The sequence below is a fragment of the Melanotaenia boesemani genome, chromosome 17, assembly GCF_017639745.1.
Source record: "Melanotaenia boesemani isolate fMelBoe1 chromosome 17, fMelBoe1.pri, whole genome shotgun sequence".
Lineage (NCBI taxonomy): Eukaryota > Metazoa > Chordata > Actinopteri > Atheriniformes > Melanotaeniidae > Melanotaenia > Melanotaenia boesemani.
Window position 1 is genome coordinate 34,129,347 of NC_055698.1, and position 21,236 is coordinate 34,150,582.

A 21,236-nucleotide genomic window follows, 5' to 3' on the forward strand; every position below is an offset into this window, starting at 1 on the left:
CATCTGCTTTAAGCTTTGCGTGCTTCATGGAATCATCAGTAGAAGGTGGAGGAATCCGTCACTGGAGGGCTGGTTCTGACTGACTTATGGTCTAGAATTATGAGGACATAGTCACACAGAATTATTAGTATATGAAGGTAAAAATGTAGGAAGGGGGGGTGAAATGTTTACAGGTGTGGACTTTCTGTCCACAAGTATTTGATGCTGGACCTTCGTTAAACATGGTGAACTTCATCCTGTGATATGGTGCATTTTAAAAGTATAACTGTAATGTAACACACACCCCAGGATAAGACTTAAAATGTAGTGAGTAAAGATGGATTATTTAATATTTCATAGCTATTAATGGTTAATAACTACTTAATATTTTATTAGCTAACATTTCAGAGATGTGGCCAAACCACATCTGACAAAAACTGAAAACTTCAGACTCTTTACAAAGTTTATTTTTTTATAGTGAACACAGCCGTGCAGAAAGAACTATTTACATGTGTGTATATGAAGATCTTATCTGATCAGATCTGTCCAACACACCCAGAGAGCCTCCATCACAGATCTCTGCTGGCTTCACCTCCGCCCGTCCAGCCGCTCGCTCTGTTCCTGGAAGACTTCAGGATGTTGAAGCTGCATCGCTTTTCTTCTGCTGTTCAGCATCTAACAGCTGGTCCTGCACAGCAGCCAGAAGAGTGTCGGCCCTTTTCACATTTCATGGAAAAATAGGGTGGAGACAGATACTTAACACACAGCAACTATTATAAAATACTTTTAATTCTTATATAGTAACTCAACAAGATGCCTGTACACTGCAATAGGATGTTTTTACCTGGCAGCTGGCTGGTGGTTGACGCTGGCTCTGGTAGCTGCTGAATAGATAAACATTTTAGAATAAAAAAACAAGTTATAAACAAGAAGGATGCTAATAAAGCCAACCTTTCATTACAATATATAGTGTAAAATTCTCAGGAGTGTAAAATGTCCAAGAGTGCACAAGTTAACAGCAGTCATTTAAACTGGAACAAAAAAATTAAGTTTAGGTTCCATTGAAATGACTGAGTCTGCCGTTACAATCAGGTCTGTGTGGCTCCATCAGTTCCCCCTTTTCCATTTAAAGGAAGCAGGAGCATCCAGGGTGGTGTTCAGGTTCCGTCTCTGATGAAGTAAACGTGGATCAGAACCATATTTTTACAAAAAAGATGGAAACAGGTGAAGTAGATCAGCTCAGCTATGTGGGTGGTACCTGAGAACAACTCTGAGGTTTATACAGAAGCTTTAATGCTTCATGTCCTGTTTACTAACCTTCAAACTCTGAAGATGTTTTCACTGCGGACGATCGCCTCCGCACGCAGGACTCATCTGCTGCAGCGTTGTCTGAGTAGACATGTCGGTGGTCCACGTGGTCGAAGTTACTGGTTTTTCGGTTCGTCCCGCTCCGGTTGTCGTGGTTCTTAATTTGTTTGTGTTCTGTGTGAGTTTTCTCCGTGCGCTGCTTCGCGTTATGATAAATCCCCGCGTTCTGTGACTGAGAACAGATCGTCACGAAAATTTTTAGATTCCGCTGCGAACCTTCAAAACCTCTGAAAATCCTCTGTGGCGCAGACGGTCAGGAGAGCTTTGACCTCCTCGTCAGTCCATTTATCGCATCCGCAGATGCAACCGTGTTTCTAAAACATGGCGGGGACACAAGAGGCGGAAATCTGGCAAGGCGTCGCTACCAGTCACGTCATCAGGTTCCTATAGAACCTGGAAAAGACCCTGCCTCGGAGTAGGAGCTAAAATGGTTCTAGGAACTGAGGGCTTTTACCTCTAGTTCCTATATGTCCGAATGCGCGGAAAAACTGCCTGGTTCCTGAAAAGGTTATAGGAACTACAACAGGTTCCTACAGTCGGAAAGGGGCTTATGACAGGAAGAGAGAATCCTTCACTATAAAACCTCCTTCATCTCCATGGAAACCAGCAGGACCTTCGTGGTTCACTGGTTTGTGTGGAGAAATGATCAGAAGCTCTAAACTTGACAGAGCTGCTCTCATGGTTTTGCTTACATTCCCATATAACTGCTTGGGGTTTGACCTGTTTGGTTTGGATGCCGATCCTTGGTAGAGTCTTTTAGCTGAGTTTCTTCTGTCATGTTGCTATGCTACATGTTAGCATTGCTGCTTCCTGCTGTCTGCAGACATCTGCTGGACTGCATGACTCCTGCCGAACCCTGTACAGGATGGTTCTGAAGAAGAGTTTAAACAATATCTAAATGATTTAGATTGAAGTTTTCATCCGCTATGTCTCTGACACCACAAACTGTTGATCCAGAATGTAGTGTTACTGTCCAGTGCTATCATCTGCTGGACATACGCAGAACTGCATCAGGATTGACTGGTACTTTTATCAGAATCTCCTCCACATAAATCAGTCAAATGAAAGAACTTTTAATCCTTTTCAGTTATTTCATGCTGACTGCTTCCTGTTTGGTTTAAAGTTTAATCCCGTCAATCCCAGTTTCCTTAAAAACAAGCCTCCTAAAGAGACATCCATAAAGTAAATGAATAACATTTCTACAATAATAAGTTCATCATCATCTCTAGGGACATCTGGGGACATCTAGGGACATAATAATAAATTTTATTTGTATAGCACTTTATATTGCAGGGAATCTCAACGTGCTTACAGGAAACAGGAATAAAAAACAATAAAATAGTATTTAGCAGAAGGCTTTTTAAAAAAGGAAGGTTAGAAGTTTTTAAGCAAAACAAAAAGACTGTGGACTTCTCAGATGGTCTGGTAGGGTGTTCCACAGTCTTGGGGCAGCAGCTGGAAAAGCCCGATCACCCATGCTACGAAGCTTGGTTCTGGGAACATGGAGGGTGTTTGTGGTTGTAGAACGGAGGGTTTGTGAGGAGGGGTGAGGGGTGAGGAGTTCCTGTAGGTAAAATCTAGGCACATTTGGGGACATAATACCTCAGAGTGGATCCTGAGTCAGAAATGTTGTCTTTACTATGTCAGAGTAAATTACAATAAAACTGGAGAAATGTTTTTATTTGTCTACACAAGGAAACGCCATGCTAACACTATGTTAACACCATGCTAACACCTTTCAAACACCACGTTAACATCATGGTAAGACTATGAGTGTGTCTCAAACCGCGCACTTACATGAGTGCACTGGAAGGTAGTGCGTAGTGCTCACTAAGCTCTGCCTTCTGTAGTGCACACTATCTTGTGTAAGTCCTGATCCAAATTGAGCACTAACGTTTTGCACTTACCGGTAGTGACGTACCAGCTTAGCAGCGCCGCTCTGTTAATATACCTTTTTTTTTTTCTTCCAAAATCCAAAATCACGTCAACATACGTGTTTGCATGTCATACTTTTATGCTAAAACAGCTTTTAAATAAGCAAAGATATCTTAACTGAATTAAAGTAGCCTACTTTACATTATACATTTGTTTTCGTTAGTGTTTACACTGATACCGTTCACGTCTGCAACAGGAAACCGATTATACTAGAAATCATCATTTAAAATATGAAATGCAGTAATGAAGACGCTAAAACAGGGATGCAGAAAACATTTTATTTAAACTTTTAATTAAATCATTTCTCTCTTGCCGCCTCCTCTTCTCCACAGCAGCGTCCTAGCCCGCAGGTGGTAAATGCCTCAGTGCCACTGATGGCTCGGTAGTTTGATGCCACAGTGACCTACGGTGAACACAGAATGGAAGTTTATATAAAAGCAAACATGATTATGTACTTTATGGGTACTTTGTACATCACTTTAGATAAGCGTCTGCAATCAGCTACTGCTTCGTCAGCGGTACCATCGAAACGGGCGGGTTCTCTAAACCAGCGGTGTTTCCTAATCAGTTTTCAGATCAAGGACCATTTCGTTTACGCCAGAGACCCCGCAGTGCTTAATTTGGAGGTTCAGCAATCATGAATAAACATACGGAACCTATAGCATTAATCATTTTTAACACTTATAGCCCATCTAGATCCACGAAATCGGCTATAAAACTGCAAACATTTACGTTGCTAACTCTACTGCAGCCTCCAACAAATGATCAGATCCATAACTGTCATCAGGGATAGAAGAGATAAGAAGCATGCTGCAGTTTATATTAGAATTATGATCAAATATCTTCATACTTACAACAGTAGAAAACAGCCTCCGCCTGCATCGGTACCGCTGAGTCGGTGGCTGCAAGCTCTGAAAAACTGGTTGAAAGTCTCTCCCCTTCCGCTACGTCAGCAAGATGGCGTCCGTTTAGTGCGTGTAGTGTCCATCGTTTCGCACTAGATTTTTGGCCGAGTTTAGGACAGCATCCGGGTACTTTCAGTGCACTGAGTTTTTACTGAAATTTCTGTGTCAGCGCACTAAGCACTTAAATGTAGTGTTCGAAGTATAGAAGTGCGCGGTTTGGCACACACCCTATGTTAACACCATGCTGACACCATGCTAACACCATGCTAACACCATGTTAACACTATGTTGACATCATGCTAACACCATTCTATCAAAATGTTAACAACATGCTAACACCATGTTAACACCATCCTAACAACATGTTAACACCATGCTAACACCATGTTAACATCATGCTAACATGTTAACACCATGTTAACACAATGCTAACACCATGTTAACATCATGCTAACACCATGTTAACACCATCCTAACACCATGTTAACACAATGCAAACACCTTTCTAACACCATGTTAACATCATCCTAACACCATGTTAACATCATGCTAACACTATGTTAACACCATGCTAACACCTTTATAAAACCATGTTAACACCATGCTAACACCATGCTAACAGCTTTCTAACACTATGTTAACATCATGCTAACACCATGCTAACACTATGTTAACACCATGTTAATACCTTTCTAACACTATGTTAACAACATGCTAACACCATTCCAACAACAACTTAACAACATGCTAACACCATGCTAACACTATGCTAACAACATGTTAACACCATGCTAACACCATGTTAACATCTTGCTAACATGTTAACATTATGTTAACATCATGCTAACACCATGCTAACACCATGTTAAAATCATGCTAACACCATGCTAACACTATGTTAACACCATGCTAACACCTTTATAACACCATGTTAACACCATGCTAACACCATGTTAACACCATGCTAACACCTTTCTAACACCATGTTAACATCATGCTAAAAACATGTTAACACCATGCTAACACCATGTAAACACCATGCTAACACCTTTCTAACACCATGATGACATCATCCTAACACCATGCTAACACTGTGTTAACACCATGCTAACACCTTTCTAACACCATGTTAACATCATGGAAAAAACATGTTAACACCATGCTAACACCATGTTAACATCATGCTAACAAGATGTTAACACCTTGCTAACACCATGTTAACACCATGCTAATACTATTCCAACAACATGTTAACAACATGCTAACACCATTCCAACAACAACTTAACAACATGCTAACACCATGCTAACACTATGCTAACACCAAGTTAACATCTTGCTAACATGTTAACATTATGTTAACATCATACTAACACTATGCTAACACCATGTTAACATCATGCTAACACCTTTATAACACAATGTTAACACCATGCTAACACCATGCTAACACCTTTCTAACACCATGTTAACATCATGCTAAAAACATGTTAACACCATGCTAACACCATGTAAACACCATGCTAACACCTTTCTAACACTATGCTAACATCATCCTAACAACATGTTAACATCATGCTAACACCATGCTAACACTATGTTAACACCATGCTAACACCTTTCTAACACCATGTTAACATCATGCTAAAAACATGTTAACACCATGCTAACACCATGTTAACATCATGCTAACAAGATGTTAACACCTTGCTAATACCATGTTAACACCATGCTAATACTATTCCAACATGTTAACAACATGCTAACACCATTCCAACAACATGTTAACAACATGCTAACACCATACTAACACCATGTTAAGACTATGTTGACATCATGCTAACACCATTCTATCAAAATGTTAACAACATGCTAACATCATGTTAACACCATGCTAACACCATGTTAACATCATGCTAACATTTTATCACCATGTTAACACAATGCTAACAACATGTTAACACTGTTAACATCATGCTAACACCATTCTAACAACATGTTAACAACATGCTAACACCATGCTAACACAATACTAACACCATGTTAACACTATGTTAACATCGTGCTAACACCATTCTATCAACATGTTAACAACATGCTAACCCCATGTTAACAATATGCTAACCCCATGTTAACACCTTGCTAACACCATGTTAACACCATGCTAATACTATTCCAACAACATGTTAACAACATGCTAAGACCATTCCAACAACATGTTAACAACATGCTAACACCATGCTAACACTATGTTAAAACCATACTAACACCTTTATAACACCATGTTAACATCATGCTAACACAATGTTTATATCATGCTAACACCATGTTAACATCATGCTAACACAATGCTAACACCATGTTAACACTGTTGACATCATGTTAACACCATTCTAACAACATGTTACTACATGCTAACATCATGCCAACACCATGGTTATATCATGCTAACACTATGTTAACATCATGCTAACACAATGCTAACACCATGTTAACACTGTTGACATCATGTCAACACCATTCTAACACCAAGAGTGTGTCTCAAACCGCGCACTTACGTGAGTGCACTGGAAGGTAGTGCGTAGTGCGCACTAAGCACTACCTTCTGTAGTGCACACTATCGTGGGTAAGTCCTGATCCAAATTGAGCACTAACGTTTTGCACTTACCGGTAGTGACGTACTAGCTTAGCAGCGCCGCTCTGTTAATATACCTTTTTTTTTTCTTCCAAAATCCAAAATCACGTCAACATACGTGTTTGCATGTCATACTTTTATGCTAAAACAGCTTTTAAATAAGCAAAGATATCTTAACTGAATTAAAGTAGCCTACTTTACATTATACATTTGTTTTCATTAGTGTTTACACTGATACCGTTCACGTCTGCAACAGGAAACCGATTATACTAGAAATCATCATTTAAAATATGAAATGCAGTAATGAAGACGCTAAAACAGGGATGCAGAAAACATTTTATTTAAACTTTTAATTAAATCATTTCTCTCTTGCCGCCTCCTCTTCTCCACAGCAGCGTCCTAGCCCGCAGGTGGTAAATGCCTCAGTGCCACTGATGGCTCGGTAGTTTGATGCCACAGTGACCTACGGTGAACACAGAATGGAAGTTTATATAAAAGCAAACATGATTATGTACTTTATGGGTACTTTGTACATCACTTTAGATAAGCGTCTGCAATCAGCTACTGCTTCGTCAGCGGTACCATCGAAACGGGCGGGTTCTCTAAACCAGCGGTGTTTCCTAATCAGTTTTCAGATCAAGGACCATTTCGTTTACGCCAGAGACCCCGCAGTGCTTAATTTGGAGGTTCAGCAATCATGAATAAACATACGGAACCTATAGCATTAATCATTTTTAACACTTATAGCCCATCTAGATCAGCGAAATCGGGTATAAAACTGCTAACATTTACGTTGCTAACTCTACTGCAGCCTCCAACAAATGATCAGATCCATAACTGTCATCAGGGATAGAAGAGATACGAAGCATGCTGCAGTATATTTTAGAATTATAATCAAATATCTTCATACTTACAACAGTAGAAAACAGCCTCCGCCTGCTTCGGTACCGCTGAGTCGGTGGCTGCAAGCTCTGAAAAACTGGTTGAAAGTCCCTCCCCTTCCGCTTCGTCAGCAAGATGGCGTCCGTTTAGTGCGTGTAGTGTCCATCGTTTCGCACTAGATTTTTGGCCGAGTTTAGGGCAGCATCCGGGTACTTTCAGTGCACTTAGTTTTTACTGAAATTTCTGTGTCAGCGCACTAAGCACTTAAATGTAGTGTCCGAAGTATAGAAGTGCGCGGTTTGGGACACACCCCAAGTTAACACTATGCTAACATCATGCCAACACCATGCTAACACCATGCTAACACCATTCTAACAACATGTTAAAAACATGCTAAGACGATGTTAACACTATGCTAACACCATGTTAACGCCATGCTAACACCATTTTAACACCATGTTAACATCATGCTAACACCATGTTAACATCATGCTAAGAACATGTTAACACCTTGCTAACACCATGTTAACACCATGCTAACACAATGCTAACACCATGTTAACATTATGTTAACATCATGCTAACACCATTCTATCAACATGTTAACAACATGCTAACACCATGTTAACAATATACTAACCCCATGTTAACACCATGTTAACATCATGCTAATACCACGTTAACATCATGCTAACACCATGTTAACACCATGCTAACACCATGTTAACACTATGTTAACATCATGCTAACACCATTCTATCAACATGTTAACAACATGCTAACAACCATTTAACAATATGCTAACCCCATGTTAACACCATGTTAACATCATTCTAATATCACGTTAACATCATGCTAACAACATGTTAACACCATGCTAACACAATGCTAACACCATGTTAACACTATGTTAACATCATGCTAACACCATTCTATCAACATGTTAACAACATGCTAACACCATGTTAACAATATGCTAACCCCATGTTAACACCATGTTAACATCATTCTAATACCACGTTAACATCATGCTAACACCATGTTAACACCATGCTAACACAATGCTAACACCATGTTAACACTATGTTAACATCATGCTAACACCATTCTATCAACATGTTAACAACATGCTAACACCATATTAACAATATGCTAACCCCATGTTAACACTATGATAACACAATCCTCACACCATTCTTACGTTAACACCATGCTAACACCATGTTAACACCATGCAAAGACCATGTTAACACCATGCTAACACCATCCTAACAACATGTTAACACCATGCTAACACCATGTTAACATCATGCTAATATGTTAACACCATGTTAACACAATGCTAACACCATGTTAACATTGTTAACATCATGCTAACACCATTCTAACAACAAGTTAACAACATGCTAACACCATGCTAACACAATGCTAACACCATGTTAAGACTATGTTAACATCATGCTAACACCATTCTATCAACATGTTAACAACATGCTAACACCATATTACCAATATGCTAACACCTTTATGACACCAAGTTAACACCATGCTAAAAACATGCTCACACCATGCTAACAACATGCTAACAGCATGCTAACACAATGCTAACACCATGTTAACACTATGTTAACATAATGCTAACACCATGCTAACACCATGTTAACACCATGCTAAGACCATGTTAACACCATGTTAACATCATGCTAACACCATGTTAACACCATGCTAAGAACATGTTAACATCATGCTAACACCATTCTAACAACATGTTAACACCATGTTAACATCATGCTAGCATCATGTTAACATCATGCTAACATGTTAACACCATGTTAACCCCATGCTAGCACCATTCTAACACCATGCTAACATCATGCTAACACCATGTTAACATCATGCTAACAATGACTTATGAACATAGATGCCATTAAGGTTTAAAGGGTAAAAATGGGATAGGAATGTTTCTGTTGGATATTTTATAATAAAGCCACAGCATATGAGCATGAGCATATCAAATGTAGCAGCATAATGTCACAGACTGGCTCATCCTCTTAATGAAGGAAATGCTTCCTATCTGGATCAGTAACAGAGAACCTCCATCCTCTTTTGTCTCGGTGTTCCTCGCCTGTTAGAAATATTTTTAGAATGTTCCTTTAAACCAGAGAAACATGTGACCAAAAGAGTCCAGACCAGTTTTATCAGTTACAACAAACAACCAGTCACCTCCGTTGCCGGGTCACATTGGTCCATTTTTAGCAGGTTTAAATATTTGCTTTTCAGAATGATTTTATTTTACTAACATTAGAAGTTTCCACCACCCAGCTATTAAAACAGCTGTTAGACCAGCTGTTTAGAACCCCAGAAGATCTCTTTCCAGATGTTCTCAGTCCAGCTGAGACTTGGTTTAAAGTATGGATTGGATCAGGATTCCTCTGAAATAATCTGAAACTTCCCACTTCAAAAGCTTTCCAGCCTGAATACGAGTTTCTTTCGAGTCCATCAGGTTTTTATGTTCTGGTTTTTTATTGGTTGAACTAGCCCTGCTCCTCGGATGGATGCTTCTTATTGGTTGACCGTGTATGTGCTATAGAATCGTGGAGATCATGACAGCGAACACACCTGTGATCCAGTCGAAAAGCTGGCTGCAGGAACTGGCTGATCCCTGAGAGCAAACATCTGCAGCAGAGATCAGGAGATGGATCAGGAGCCCAGCGATCGGATGTTTCACCATCTAACAGGCGCTCCGGACTCGGATCTGACTGAAGGACTCTGATCAACCTCAGCATTTGTGGAACTGAAGAATTCTCACTGTTGATGCTCTTTTTCACACTTTTACCTCCTCATCTTTACTCTTTAGCAGCAGGATGTTCAGAGCTGGGTTCCAAGGGTTACTGGTTTACTGCCACCCGAACCTCTCATGCTGGGACAAGTCAAAGCGTGCTCTGTGGAAAAGACCAATTTAGACCTGAGGAGATAATGATGGAGAGAGACCACGAACAAAACTCAGAGAAACACTGTAGCTTCCTTATTAATCTGAGACAAGTTGGGGGTTTGTAGGTGTGGGTGGAGCTTGATGACAGGTATATGTATAACAACGTGAAATTAAGCATGACTCAGCATGTCTCAAGTTCCAGTTTAACTCTATTTGCCATGTGTCATGATAGTGACCCGAGCCTTGTTGCACCAGTCGTGCTTTTCATTTACGTTCCATTGCTAAAGTTGTGCCTAAGTTAATCCTGTTTATATTAGCAATAACATTGCTGTGGTTATACTAGCATAGCATTAGCTAACAGCTTAAAGCCAGTGATACCTGCAGAAATAATGTAAGTGTAGAAAATATCTGAGTCCAGAACGAGGTTCATCCCTTCATCAGCTGCGTGTTGACGGAGGATGGATGTGAAGCTACGTCAGGACGTCAGGACGGGTGTCAGAGGGCTGCATGAATAATGTTCTACCAGTAACTTCACTAACTTTTTCTGCCAAATATTGGCCTCCAAAAATCCATATCGGTCGGGGTCGAACTTTTAACTTACATGTTACACAGAGGCCTTATTTTGATGGAATTTGAGTTGTAAATAATTAGAAATATTTCTATTAATATCCGTGGAATTCGTTTCTAGTCAATGTAGGTCAGTTTTATGATTTAAATGAGAGTCTTGAAGAAGAAGAAAAATAGATTTTTATTGAAAATGCTTTACTTTGAATCCAAACACCTAGGATGCATTAATGGATCAGAACCTCTGTAGATTTTCTCCTCACTCCTTCCAGCTGAGTTGCAGCGTCTCAGCGATGAAGGAGAAGATGTCCGTCTCCTCCAGGATGATCTTGGCAGTGGGTTTGCCGGCTCCGTGGCCACTGCGGGTGTCCACTCGGACCATCAGAGGCTGGCGCTGCTGCGGGCTGCTGCCGACCCCGTACTGCAGGGCGGCGCAGTACTTCAGGGTGTGCAGAGGCACCACGCGGTCGTCATGATCTGCCGTCAGGAGCAAGACGGCCGGGTACGGAGGGCCCGAGTATGGAGGATCGGGCAGGTTATGGAGAGGAGAATACCTGCAGACCAGGATGGAAACTTAGAGGTGTCTTCAAAAAACCTGACATACATTGGTTGTGCTGTGTGTGTGTGTGTGTTTCTGGTACTCTGGTTTTTGCTGTGATACATGTGTTATTTTGGGTTTTTTTCAACAACATTTCGTCTATTATACAAACTCCTGATGATTGTCTGCTTAGTTTACCTGTAAAAGCTGTAGGAAATTCTCTGTTGTGTTTCTGTACAGGTGTAGCAGCTGGTTGTTTGCTGTTAGGTTGGATTGAAGCTTGTTGCTTTTATCTATTGGATCTTTCTCTCCTCTTCATTTTTTCTACTTTCCTTTTTTTTCTCTTCATTATTTTCCTTTTTTCTGTCCCCTACAGTCAGGTCCAGGAAGATTATGTAAATTATGTAATTCAAAATAAATAAATAAATAAGTATTTAAATAAATAAATCAGATTACAGGCCCCTATGATGAGTAAAAACAGTGGATCCAGGTTTCCCTTGCCAGGACGTGGGTCACCGGGGCCCCCCTCTGAAGCCAGGCTTGGAGGTGGGGCAGGGAGGTGAGCGCCTGGTGGCTGGGCCTTTGCCCATGGGTCTCGGTTGGGCTCAGCTCAAAAGGGTGACACAGTCTGATCCTCGGCTGCAGAAGCTAGCTCTAGGGATGTGGAATGTCACCTCTCTGGCGGGGAAGGAGCCTGAGATGGTGCGCAAGGTTGAGCAGTTCCGGCTAGATAAAGCTGGATTCACCTCGACACATGGATTGGGCTCTGGAACCACTGTCCTTGAGAGGGGCTGGACCCTCTTCCATTCTGGAGTTGCTCTCTGTGTGAGGCGCCAAGCAGGTGTGGCTCATTGCCACCCGACTCGGTGCCTGCGCGTTGGGGTTTACCCCGGTGGATGAAAGGGTAGCCTCCCTCCGCCTTCAGGTGGGGGGACCAGTCCTGACTGTTGATTGTGCTTATGTACCCACACTTCTTGGATGGGGTGTTGGAAAGCACTCCTACCAGGGACTCCCTTGTTCTGCTGGGGGACTTCAATGCCCACGTGGGCAATGACAGCGAGACCTGGAGGAGCGTGATTGGGAGGAATGGCCCCCCGATCTAAATCCGAGTTGTGTTTTGTTGTTGGACTTGGCTTGTCACAGATTGTCCATAATGAACACCTTGTTGTTGTTGGCACCAGGACACTCTAGGCCACAGTTCGATGATCGACTTTGTAGTTGTATTGTTGGACTTGTGGCCGCATATCTTGGACACTCAGGTGAAGAGAGGGGCGGAGCTGTCAACTGAGTTGGCTCAGATGGTGAGTTAGGATGCCGGTCAGGCCTGGCAGACCCAAGCGTGTTGTGAGGGTCTGCTGGGAACGTCTGGCGGAGTCCCCTGTCAGAAAGAGTTTAAACTCCCATCTCCGACAGAGCTTCAACCATGTCCCGGGTGAGGCGGGGGACACTGAGTCCGAGTGTGCTGTGTTCCGTGGCTCCATTGTTGAGGAGGCCAACTGGAGCTGTGGCTGTGAGGTTGTTGGTGCCTGTCGTGGCGGTAACCCCCGAACTCGTTGGTGGACACCAGCAGTGAGGGATGCCGTCAAGCTGAAGGAGTCCTATCAGACTTTTTTTTGGTCTGTGGGACTCCGGAGGCAACTGATGGATAACGGCAGGCTAAGAGCAATACAGCTTCGGCGGTCTCTAAGGCAAAAACTCGGGCATGGGAGGAGTTTGGAGAAGCCATGGAGAATGACTTCCGGATGGCTTCAAGAAGATTCTGGTCCACCATCCGGCAGCTCAGGAGGGGGAAGCAGTGCTCCATCAACCCTGTGTACAGTGGAGATGGAAGGCTGCTGACCTCAACTCGGGACGTTGTTGGTCAGTGGAAGGAATACTTTGAAGATCTCACGACACGTCTTTGGCAGAGGAAGCAGAGTCAGGGGACCCTAAGGCTCTGGATGCTGTAGGGCTGTCTTGGCTGACACGCCTCTGCAGCATCGCGTGGACATCAGGGACAGTTCCCCTGGACTGGCAGACTGGGGTGGTGGTCCCCCTTATCCAAAAGGGGGACCGGAGGGTGTCCTCCAACTACAGGGCGATCACACTCCTCAGCCTCCCCAGTAAGGTCTATTCAGGGGTGCTGGAGAGGAGGTTCCGTCGGATAGTCGAACCTTGGATTGAGGAGGAGCAGTGTGGTTTTCGTCCCGGTGGTGGAACAGTGGACCAGCTCTATACCGTCTTCAGGGTCTTTGAGGGGGCATGGGAGTTTGCCCAACCAATCTACATGTGCTTTGTGGACTTGGAGAAGGCGTTCGACTGTGTCCTCCGAGGACTCCTGTGGGCGGAGTATGAAGAGCCGGACCCCTTGTATGAGCTGTCCTGTCCCTGTGCTACTGGTGCTACAGCTTGGTCCACATTGCTGGCAATAAATCAGAATCGTTTCCAGTGAGGATTAGACTCCACCAAGGCTGCCCTTTATCACCGATTCTGTTCATAACTTTTATGGACAGAATTTCTAGGCACAGCCGAGGCGTTGAGGCAATAAGGTTCGGTGGCCTCAGGATTGAGTCTCTACTCTTTGCAGATGATGTGGTTCTATTGCCGTCATCGGGCCGTGATACTCAGCTCTTGCTGGAGTGATTCGCAGTCGAGTTTGAAGAGGTTGGGATGAGAACCAGCATCTCCAAATCTGAGACCATGGTCCTCAGCCAGAAAAGGCTGGAGAGTTTTCTCCAGGTCTGGAATGAGGTCCTGCCCCAAGTGGAGGAGTTCACGTATCTCGGGGTCTTGTTCAGCAGTGAGGGAAGGATGGAGCGGGAGATTGACAGGCAGATCGGTGCAGCGTCTGCAGTGATGTGGATGCTGCATTGGTCTGTTGTGGTGAAGAAGGAGCTGAGCCAAAAGGCAAAGCTCTCGATTTACTGGCCGATCTACGTTCCTACCCTCACCTATGGTCACGAGCTGTGTGTAGTGACCGAAAGAACAAGATCACAAATACAAGCGGCCGAATTGAGTTTTCTCGACAGGGTGGCCGGGCTCTCCCTTAGAGATAAAATGAGAAGCTCTGTGATCCGGGAGGGGCTCAAAGTAGAGTCGCTGCCCTTCCACATTGAGAGGAGCCAGAAGAGGTGGCTCGGGCCTCCTGGACGCCTCCCCGGTGAGGTGTTTCGTAACAAAAAAATACCTCACCAGCACATAACAACGTGTTACGATGGTGTTGAATCTGTTATTATGCCTGAGTAATTTCCAACCAAACACATTATTTTCTATCTGTAACTCACATAGAAATTATGCCATTGTTACTATCAGTTATATGTTATCAACATATCTGCATTCCCGGTCATCCATGAAGGCACCATTTGGTCACGACACCTAACACATGCATCATGTCACACCTTCAAGCCTGTTTGTCGTTCCTTGTAGTGCTCCATATAAGCTGTCAGTGTTCCTCCACCAACAGGCATGTGGGAGAGAGGCTACGGGAAGGCTGCAACGGGTGAGTCTCGTCCAAATGTTTTCCGTAACTGTGTCTAAAACTCCGTCATATGTTGCACAACCACTAAACCACTGCAGATGCTTTGGTTCTCATGAGTGATGGATCTGGTGGATTGGTGAGTCTTGTTCCGTTTGATTGTTACATGCTGTTAGCATTAGCATACTTGTAAACACACCCGCTAATTGTAATGCTAATGCAGCTTTCTTTAGGTTGTGTTTGCTCTTGGCTAGAGCCTTTAAAAGCCATGTTGGTCTAGCATGTGTTTTTAATTTCAAATGTACTTTTGGTTTCTGAGTATTTGTGTCAATGCACTTTAATTCCAGAGCTGCACCATTTGAACTGTCTTTGCATTGTTGTATGAATGAAAACGTATTTGATGTTTGATATTTTAATGTGTGTACTGTGTGTTCTGATGACTGATTGATGGTTTCCCTGCTTGTCTAATGCAGGCCAGGTGTGCCCTGTTGGGTACACACCCCCCTTGATAGCAAGCTAGACCCAAGAGCCCGAACTCTCCACCACACAGCAACCCTCTGCAGTTTGGTAGGAGGCTGTTGCAAGCTGGCCCACTTCCACCCTTGGCTGTGGTTGTTTACATAGTTTTTGATCTGCAATGGTCAGGTTTTTCTCTGTGGCCTCAGAGAAAGGTGCCAGTGTATTCTTTATGTTCCAAAATGAGCTGTGGTGTGACGTTGGTTCCCATGCCTTATATAACAAGTTAACGTCATGCTAAAACCATAACACTTAGCTAATGATAACAACATGGTAAAATTATGCTAACACCATGCTATTATCATACTAAAACCATGCTAACATCAAGCTAATAACATGCTACTGATTAACACCATGCTAACAACCACATTAACATCATGTTAATAACATGCTAACATGCTGTTGTGTCCATTACGATGCCTGAGTAAATTACTATAAAACAGAAGAATTATTTTCCTATCTGATAGATTAACATCGTGTTAACACCATGCTTACATCATACCAATACCATGTTGACACCATGCTAACACATTTTAACATCATGCTAATGATAACATGCCAACACCAAGCTAAAATCAAACTGACACTATGCTAATGATAACATCATGGTAACACAGTGCTAACAGGTACTAGCAGCATGATATCACCATGCTAATTATACCTTTATGCTAACACCACATAACACCATGCTAACATCATGCTAAAACCATGATAACACCACAACACCAGGTTTACACCATGAGAACACCATGCTACCAATGTTAACACCAATGCTAATGCTGACAGATGGTGTGGTTTTCCTACTTGATGAGCCAATGGAACTGCTCGGGGTCATCGGAGCAGCCGTAATCAGTGGTCCAGGCATGGCCAATGGTGAACTTCTGGAACTTCAGCATGTCCATCACACCAACCTCGGCCACGGCGCAGCCGAACAGGTCCGGACGCTGGTTCACACACGTCGCTGTGGGTGTGAACAGGTAACATTTGTCATCTACACACTGAGTCCAATCAGTTCTGATGATCACCCACATCAGTGATAATAAAGCAGCATAACAAACATACAAATCTATAAACCAGATAAAATATACAAATCTATGAACAACATGTACAAATCAACAGAGCAAGAGAGAATAAGAATAGAATATTCTACCGAATTAATTAAAATTGCAGTCCCATACTAAAAATTACATATTAAAAAACAATTATGTATTCAGACCATTGATGTCACGCTTGGATTACTGCAACTCCCTTCTGTTTGGTCTTCCCCAGAAATCAATTCATAAACTTCAGCTGGTACAGAATGCAGCAGCCAGAATCATCACTAGAACCCCATCCATCTATCATATCACCCCCATCTTACAGCAGCTCCACTGGCTCCCCATCACCCATCGCATTCACTATAAAATTTTGCTGTTAACCTTTAAGGCCATACACAACCTCGCCCCTCCATATTTTTCTGATCTCCTCTGTGTTGCCAAACCGGTTCGTTCCCTCAGATCCTCCTCTGCAATTCACCTCATCTTCACCCCCAGGGGAGTAGAGCTTTCAGCTGCTCTGCTCCTCATCTGTGGAACTCACTCCCCCCTGACCTCCGCAACTCTGATTCTATTCATTTGTTCAAATCCAAACTGAAAACACATCTGTTTAAACTGGCTTACTCACTATAATATGTACATTGTTGCAATCACTGTTTTATGTTTTTCTTGTATTTTATTTGGATTTATTCATTGTTGTGTTTTTATTGTACGGTGACCTTGAGTGTGAGAAAGGCGCCTTTATAAATAAAATGTATTATTATTATTATTATTATGTTTAATAATGTCATATTATGATTTATTTAATTCAAAAGCATGAATTCAGATAGCATTCCATTAAATATATAAAATATCCTTCTCTTTATGTAGCTTTGTATTGGGAAGTGGCTGTCCCAACCTCTAACACCTAAATTTCCAACTATGAAAATTTAATTTAAATTATTTTTTTGTTTTTGTCAAAAATGCATTTTTTATGCCTCTTCTTGTTTTATTTTAAAGGGAACTTGATATATTCAAATTGATTTCTTTGGTTTTTCAGTGCATTCAAGAATTATTTATAAAAAATATTGTCCCATGTTTTCACGTCACTACAGAAGCATTATGAGTTATGGCCCATAGGGGGCGCTGTTGTTCTTCTACACACGCCAAATTTCCACCAACAATAGAGAAATAACTTCCTCTCTTTGATGACCACATGGTGAGCACGCCAGTAATACCATTTTTAAGTAGTTGTGTTTCAAAGTCTGAAAACTGAAGCATTTTTTTTTAAGACCGTCACTATCGAACATTTCTGCTACTAAGAACTTTTTTTGTATTTATTAATAAATGTTACATTTTTGTTTAGGAGCATCTTTTCAAATCTGTGACTGCTAGCCGATTTTAGCCTGGCATTGCTGTTTAGTTAAGAATAAGCTGAAATTGTCGCTGCCAAAGCAGTCACTACCATAACAATATAGTGAAATTACGGCTGTGACCCGATTGTTTCGGTAATGACAAAATTAATTAGTTTTATCTAGTATTTTCCTAGGGAGAAATGAAAGATGAAAATCCCTACCAAAAAAGGAAAAGGGGAGCAGAGAGATTAAGAGCGTACAAGGAACAAATAATAAATGCCCCAATGAAATGCCAAGAATATTTAAAAAAGGAAAGAGAAAGAAAGCAGAAATGAAAAGAAGGAAAGCTGAAACCCATCAATGAATTATCAGATAGAGAGAAAAGAAGAGAAAAGAAGGGTCAGGGCACAAGGGAGGGAAAGACAACAGGATCACCGCAGATTTGTGGATATACGGGCGAGATTGAGAAAATTTGCCAGTCTTCTAGAGATGCGACGTTCATGAACGAATTGATTCTTTTGAACGGCTCTTTTAAATGACCGATGGGAACCGAGTCACAGCTGTGAGCCGTTATTTTAAAAATTTGTCACACTGCCTTCATCACATTTGTGACATCATAGAAGTCTGATGTCCAACATGCTCCATTCATGTGAAACATCTATGGGCACCAGGACCGACACCAGGGCAGACACCAGGACCTACACCAGGACCTACACCAGGACCGACACCAGGGCAGACACCAGGACCTACACCAGGACCGACACCAGAGCAAACACCAGGACCTACACCAGAGCAGACACCAGGACCTACACCAGGACCAACACCAGGACCTACACCAGAGCAAACACCAGGACCTACACCAGGACCGACACCAGGGTAGACACCAGGACCTACACCAGGCCCGACACCAGAGCAAACACCAGGACCTACACCAGAGCAGACACCAGGACCTACACCAGGACCAACACCAGGACCTACACCATGCCTACACCAGCACTAACACCAGGACCTACACCAGGACCAACACCAGGATCCTACACCAGGACCTACACCAGGGCAGACACCAGGTCCTACACCAGGACCTACACCAGGACCTACAACAGGACCTACACCACGGATCTACACCAGGACTTACAACAGGACCTATACCACGACCTACACCAGGACCTACACCATGACCTACACCAGCACTGACACCAGGACCTACACCAGGATCTACACCAGGACCTATACCAGGATCTACACCAGGACCTATACCAGGACCTACACCAGGACCTATACCAGGACCTACACCAGGATCTACACCAGGACCGACACCAGGACCTACACCAGGATCTACACCAGGACCGACACCAGGGCCAACACCAGGACCAACACCAGGACCTACACCATGACCTACACCAGGCAGACACCAGGACCTACACCAGCACTGACACAGGACCTACACAAGGACCAACACCAGGACCTACACCAGGCCCGACACCAGAGCAAACACCAGGACCTACACCAGGACCCACACCACAGCAAACACCAGGACCTACACCAGGGCAGACACCAGGACCAACACCAGGATCTACACCATGACCTACACCAGGACCGACACCAGGACCTACACCAGCACTGACACCAGGACCTACACCAGGACCTATACCAGGACCTATACCAGGACCTACACCAGGACCTACACCAGGACCGACACCAGGACCTACACCAAGATCTACACCAGGACCGACACCAGGACCAACACCAGGACCTACACCATGACCTACACCAGGCAGACACCAGGACCTACACCAGCACTGACACAGGACCTACACCAGGCCCGACACCAGAGCAAACACCAGGATCTACACCAGGACCTACACCAGGACCCACACCACAGCAAACACCAGGACCTACACCAGGGCAGACACCAGGACCAACACCAGGATCTACACCATGACCTACACCAGGGCAGACACCAGGACCGACACCAGGACCTACACCAGCACTGACACCAGGACCTACACCAGGACCAACACCAGGACCTACACCACGGACCTACACCAGGACCTACACCAGGACTTATACCACGACCTACACAGGACCTACACCATGACCTACACCAGCACTGACACCAGGACCTATACCAGGACCTATACCAGGACCTACACCAGGATCTACACCAGGACCGACACCAGGATCTACACCAGGACCTATACCAGGACCTACACCAGGATCTACACCAAGGTGAAGGCTCTGAAAGAGCAAGCTGAAGATCAAAAGATTAAAGAAGAGGGAGGAAAAGTATAGAAAAAGGTGTCAGAGGATGAAGTTAAATAAATGAATCAGATTATCAAGAGGAGCCTTTTACCCATAAACCTCCCCTTGGCAGAGCAAATTTGTTCAGCACGATACAGAAACCAGACCATCATTCTGCTGCTACGATGCTGGACAGGACAAGTTAAAAAAAAAAAGAGGATGAAGTTAAGGTTGACAACATTCATTCATTCATGCTCTACCACTTAGTCCATTAACAACAACAACAGGGAGACTTGTGTCTGCTTACTATTACTTTTAATGGTGAAAACAAGCATGGGATATTTTTAAATTAAATCTCTAACATGAATCATGTTATTGGCTAAAATATATGGCACAACAAAAAAGTTACAATAATAATAATAAATAATAACCTTTCAATCAAATATTTTGGTCACTACTGAAACACGGGTAATTTTATAAAAAATAAAATATATTTTAATACCAACCAACATTTCATGATTATGATTGTTTAGGTGTATGTCTAATTTCATCTATAAAAACTATATTGAACACAATATAATCAAATTTAGAAATTTTACAAAGAAAGATAATATGCAGATTTAATTAAATCCTGAAATAAAAATATTTTTTTTAAAATATTGACAGATTTATTTGGCTGTAAAAACCTTATAAATAAATTTTAGAAAACTTGTTTGTAAATGCAAAAGTAAAAATAAGACTTTTATTCTGAATAAAAATTTGAATTTTGGTAGCAAGAAAATTTGGGACAGTTGAGTTATTAAGACATAGTTTGAAAATACTAAATTAAACTTGAGTGTTCTTTTACTTAATATGTATCCCTTAGATATAGTGGATCAGATATATGGTAGAAGTTTTCATAAAATAGAATATAAATTTTA

At 42.5% G+C, this 21,236-nt stretch overlaps 1 protein-coding gene across 2 annotated transcripts in view; it reads right to left on the reverse strand.

Moving 5' to 3' along the window:
- Positions 1 to 11,365: 11,365 nt before the first annotated feature.
- LOC121656516 (prolyl endopeptidase-like) overlaps positions 11,366 to 21,236 on the reverse strand; it is a 40,470-nt gene continuing 30,599 nt past the window's right edge. For both annotated transcript variants that reach the window (XM_042011550.1, XM_042011549.1), the window contains 2 exons: positions 16,512 to 16,668; positions 11,366 to 11,753 (listed from right to left, as the gene is read on the reverse strand). In XM_042011550.1, the coding sequence (XP_041867484.1) occupies positions 11,459 to 11,753; positions 16,512 to 16,668 (452 nt within the window). In that variant the 3' untranslated portion in view covers positions 11,366 to 11,458. The remainder of the gene's footprint in view (positions 11,754 to 16,511; positions 16,669 to 21,236) is intronic.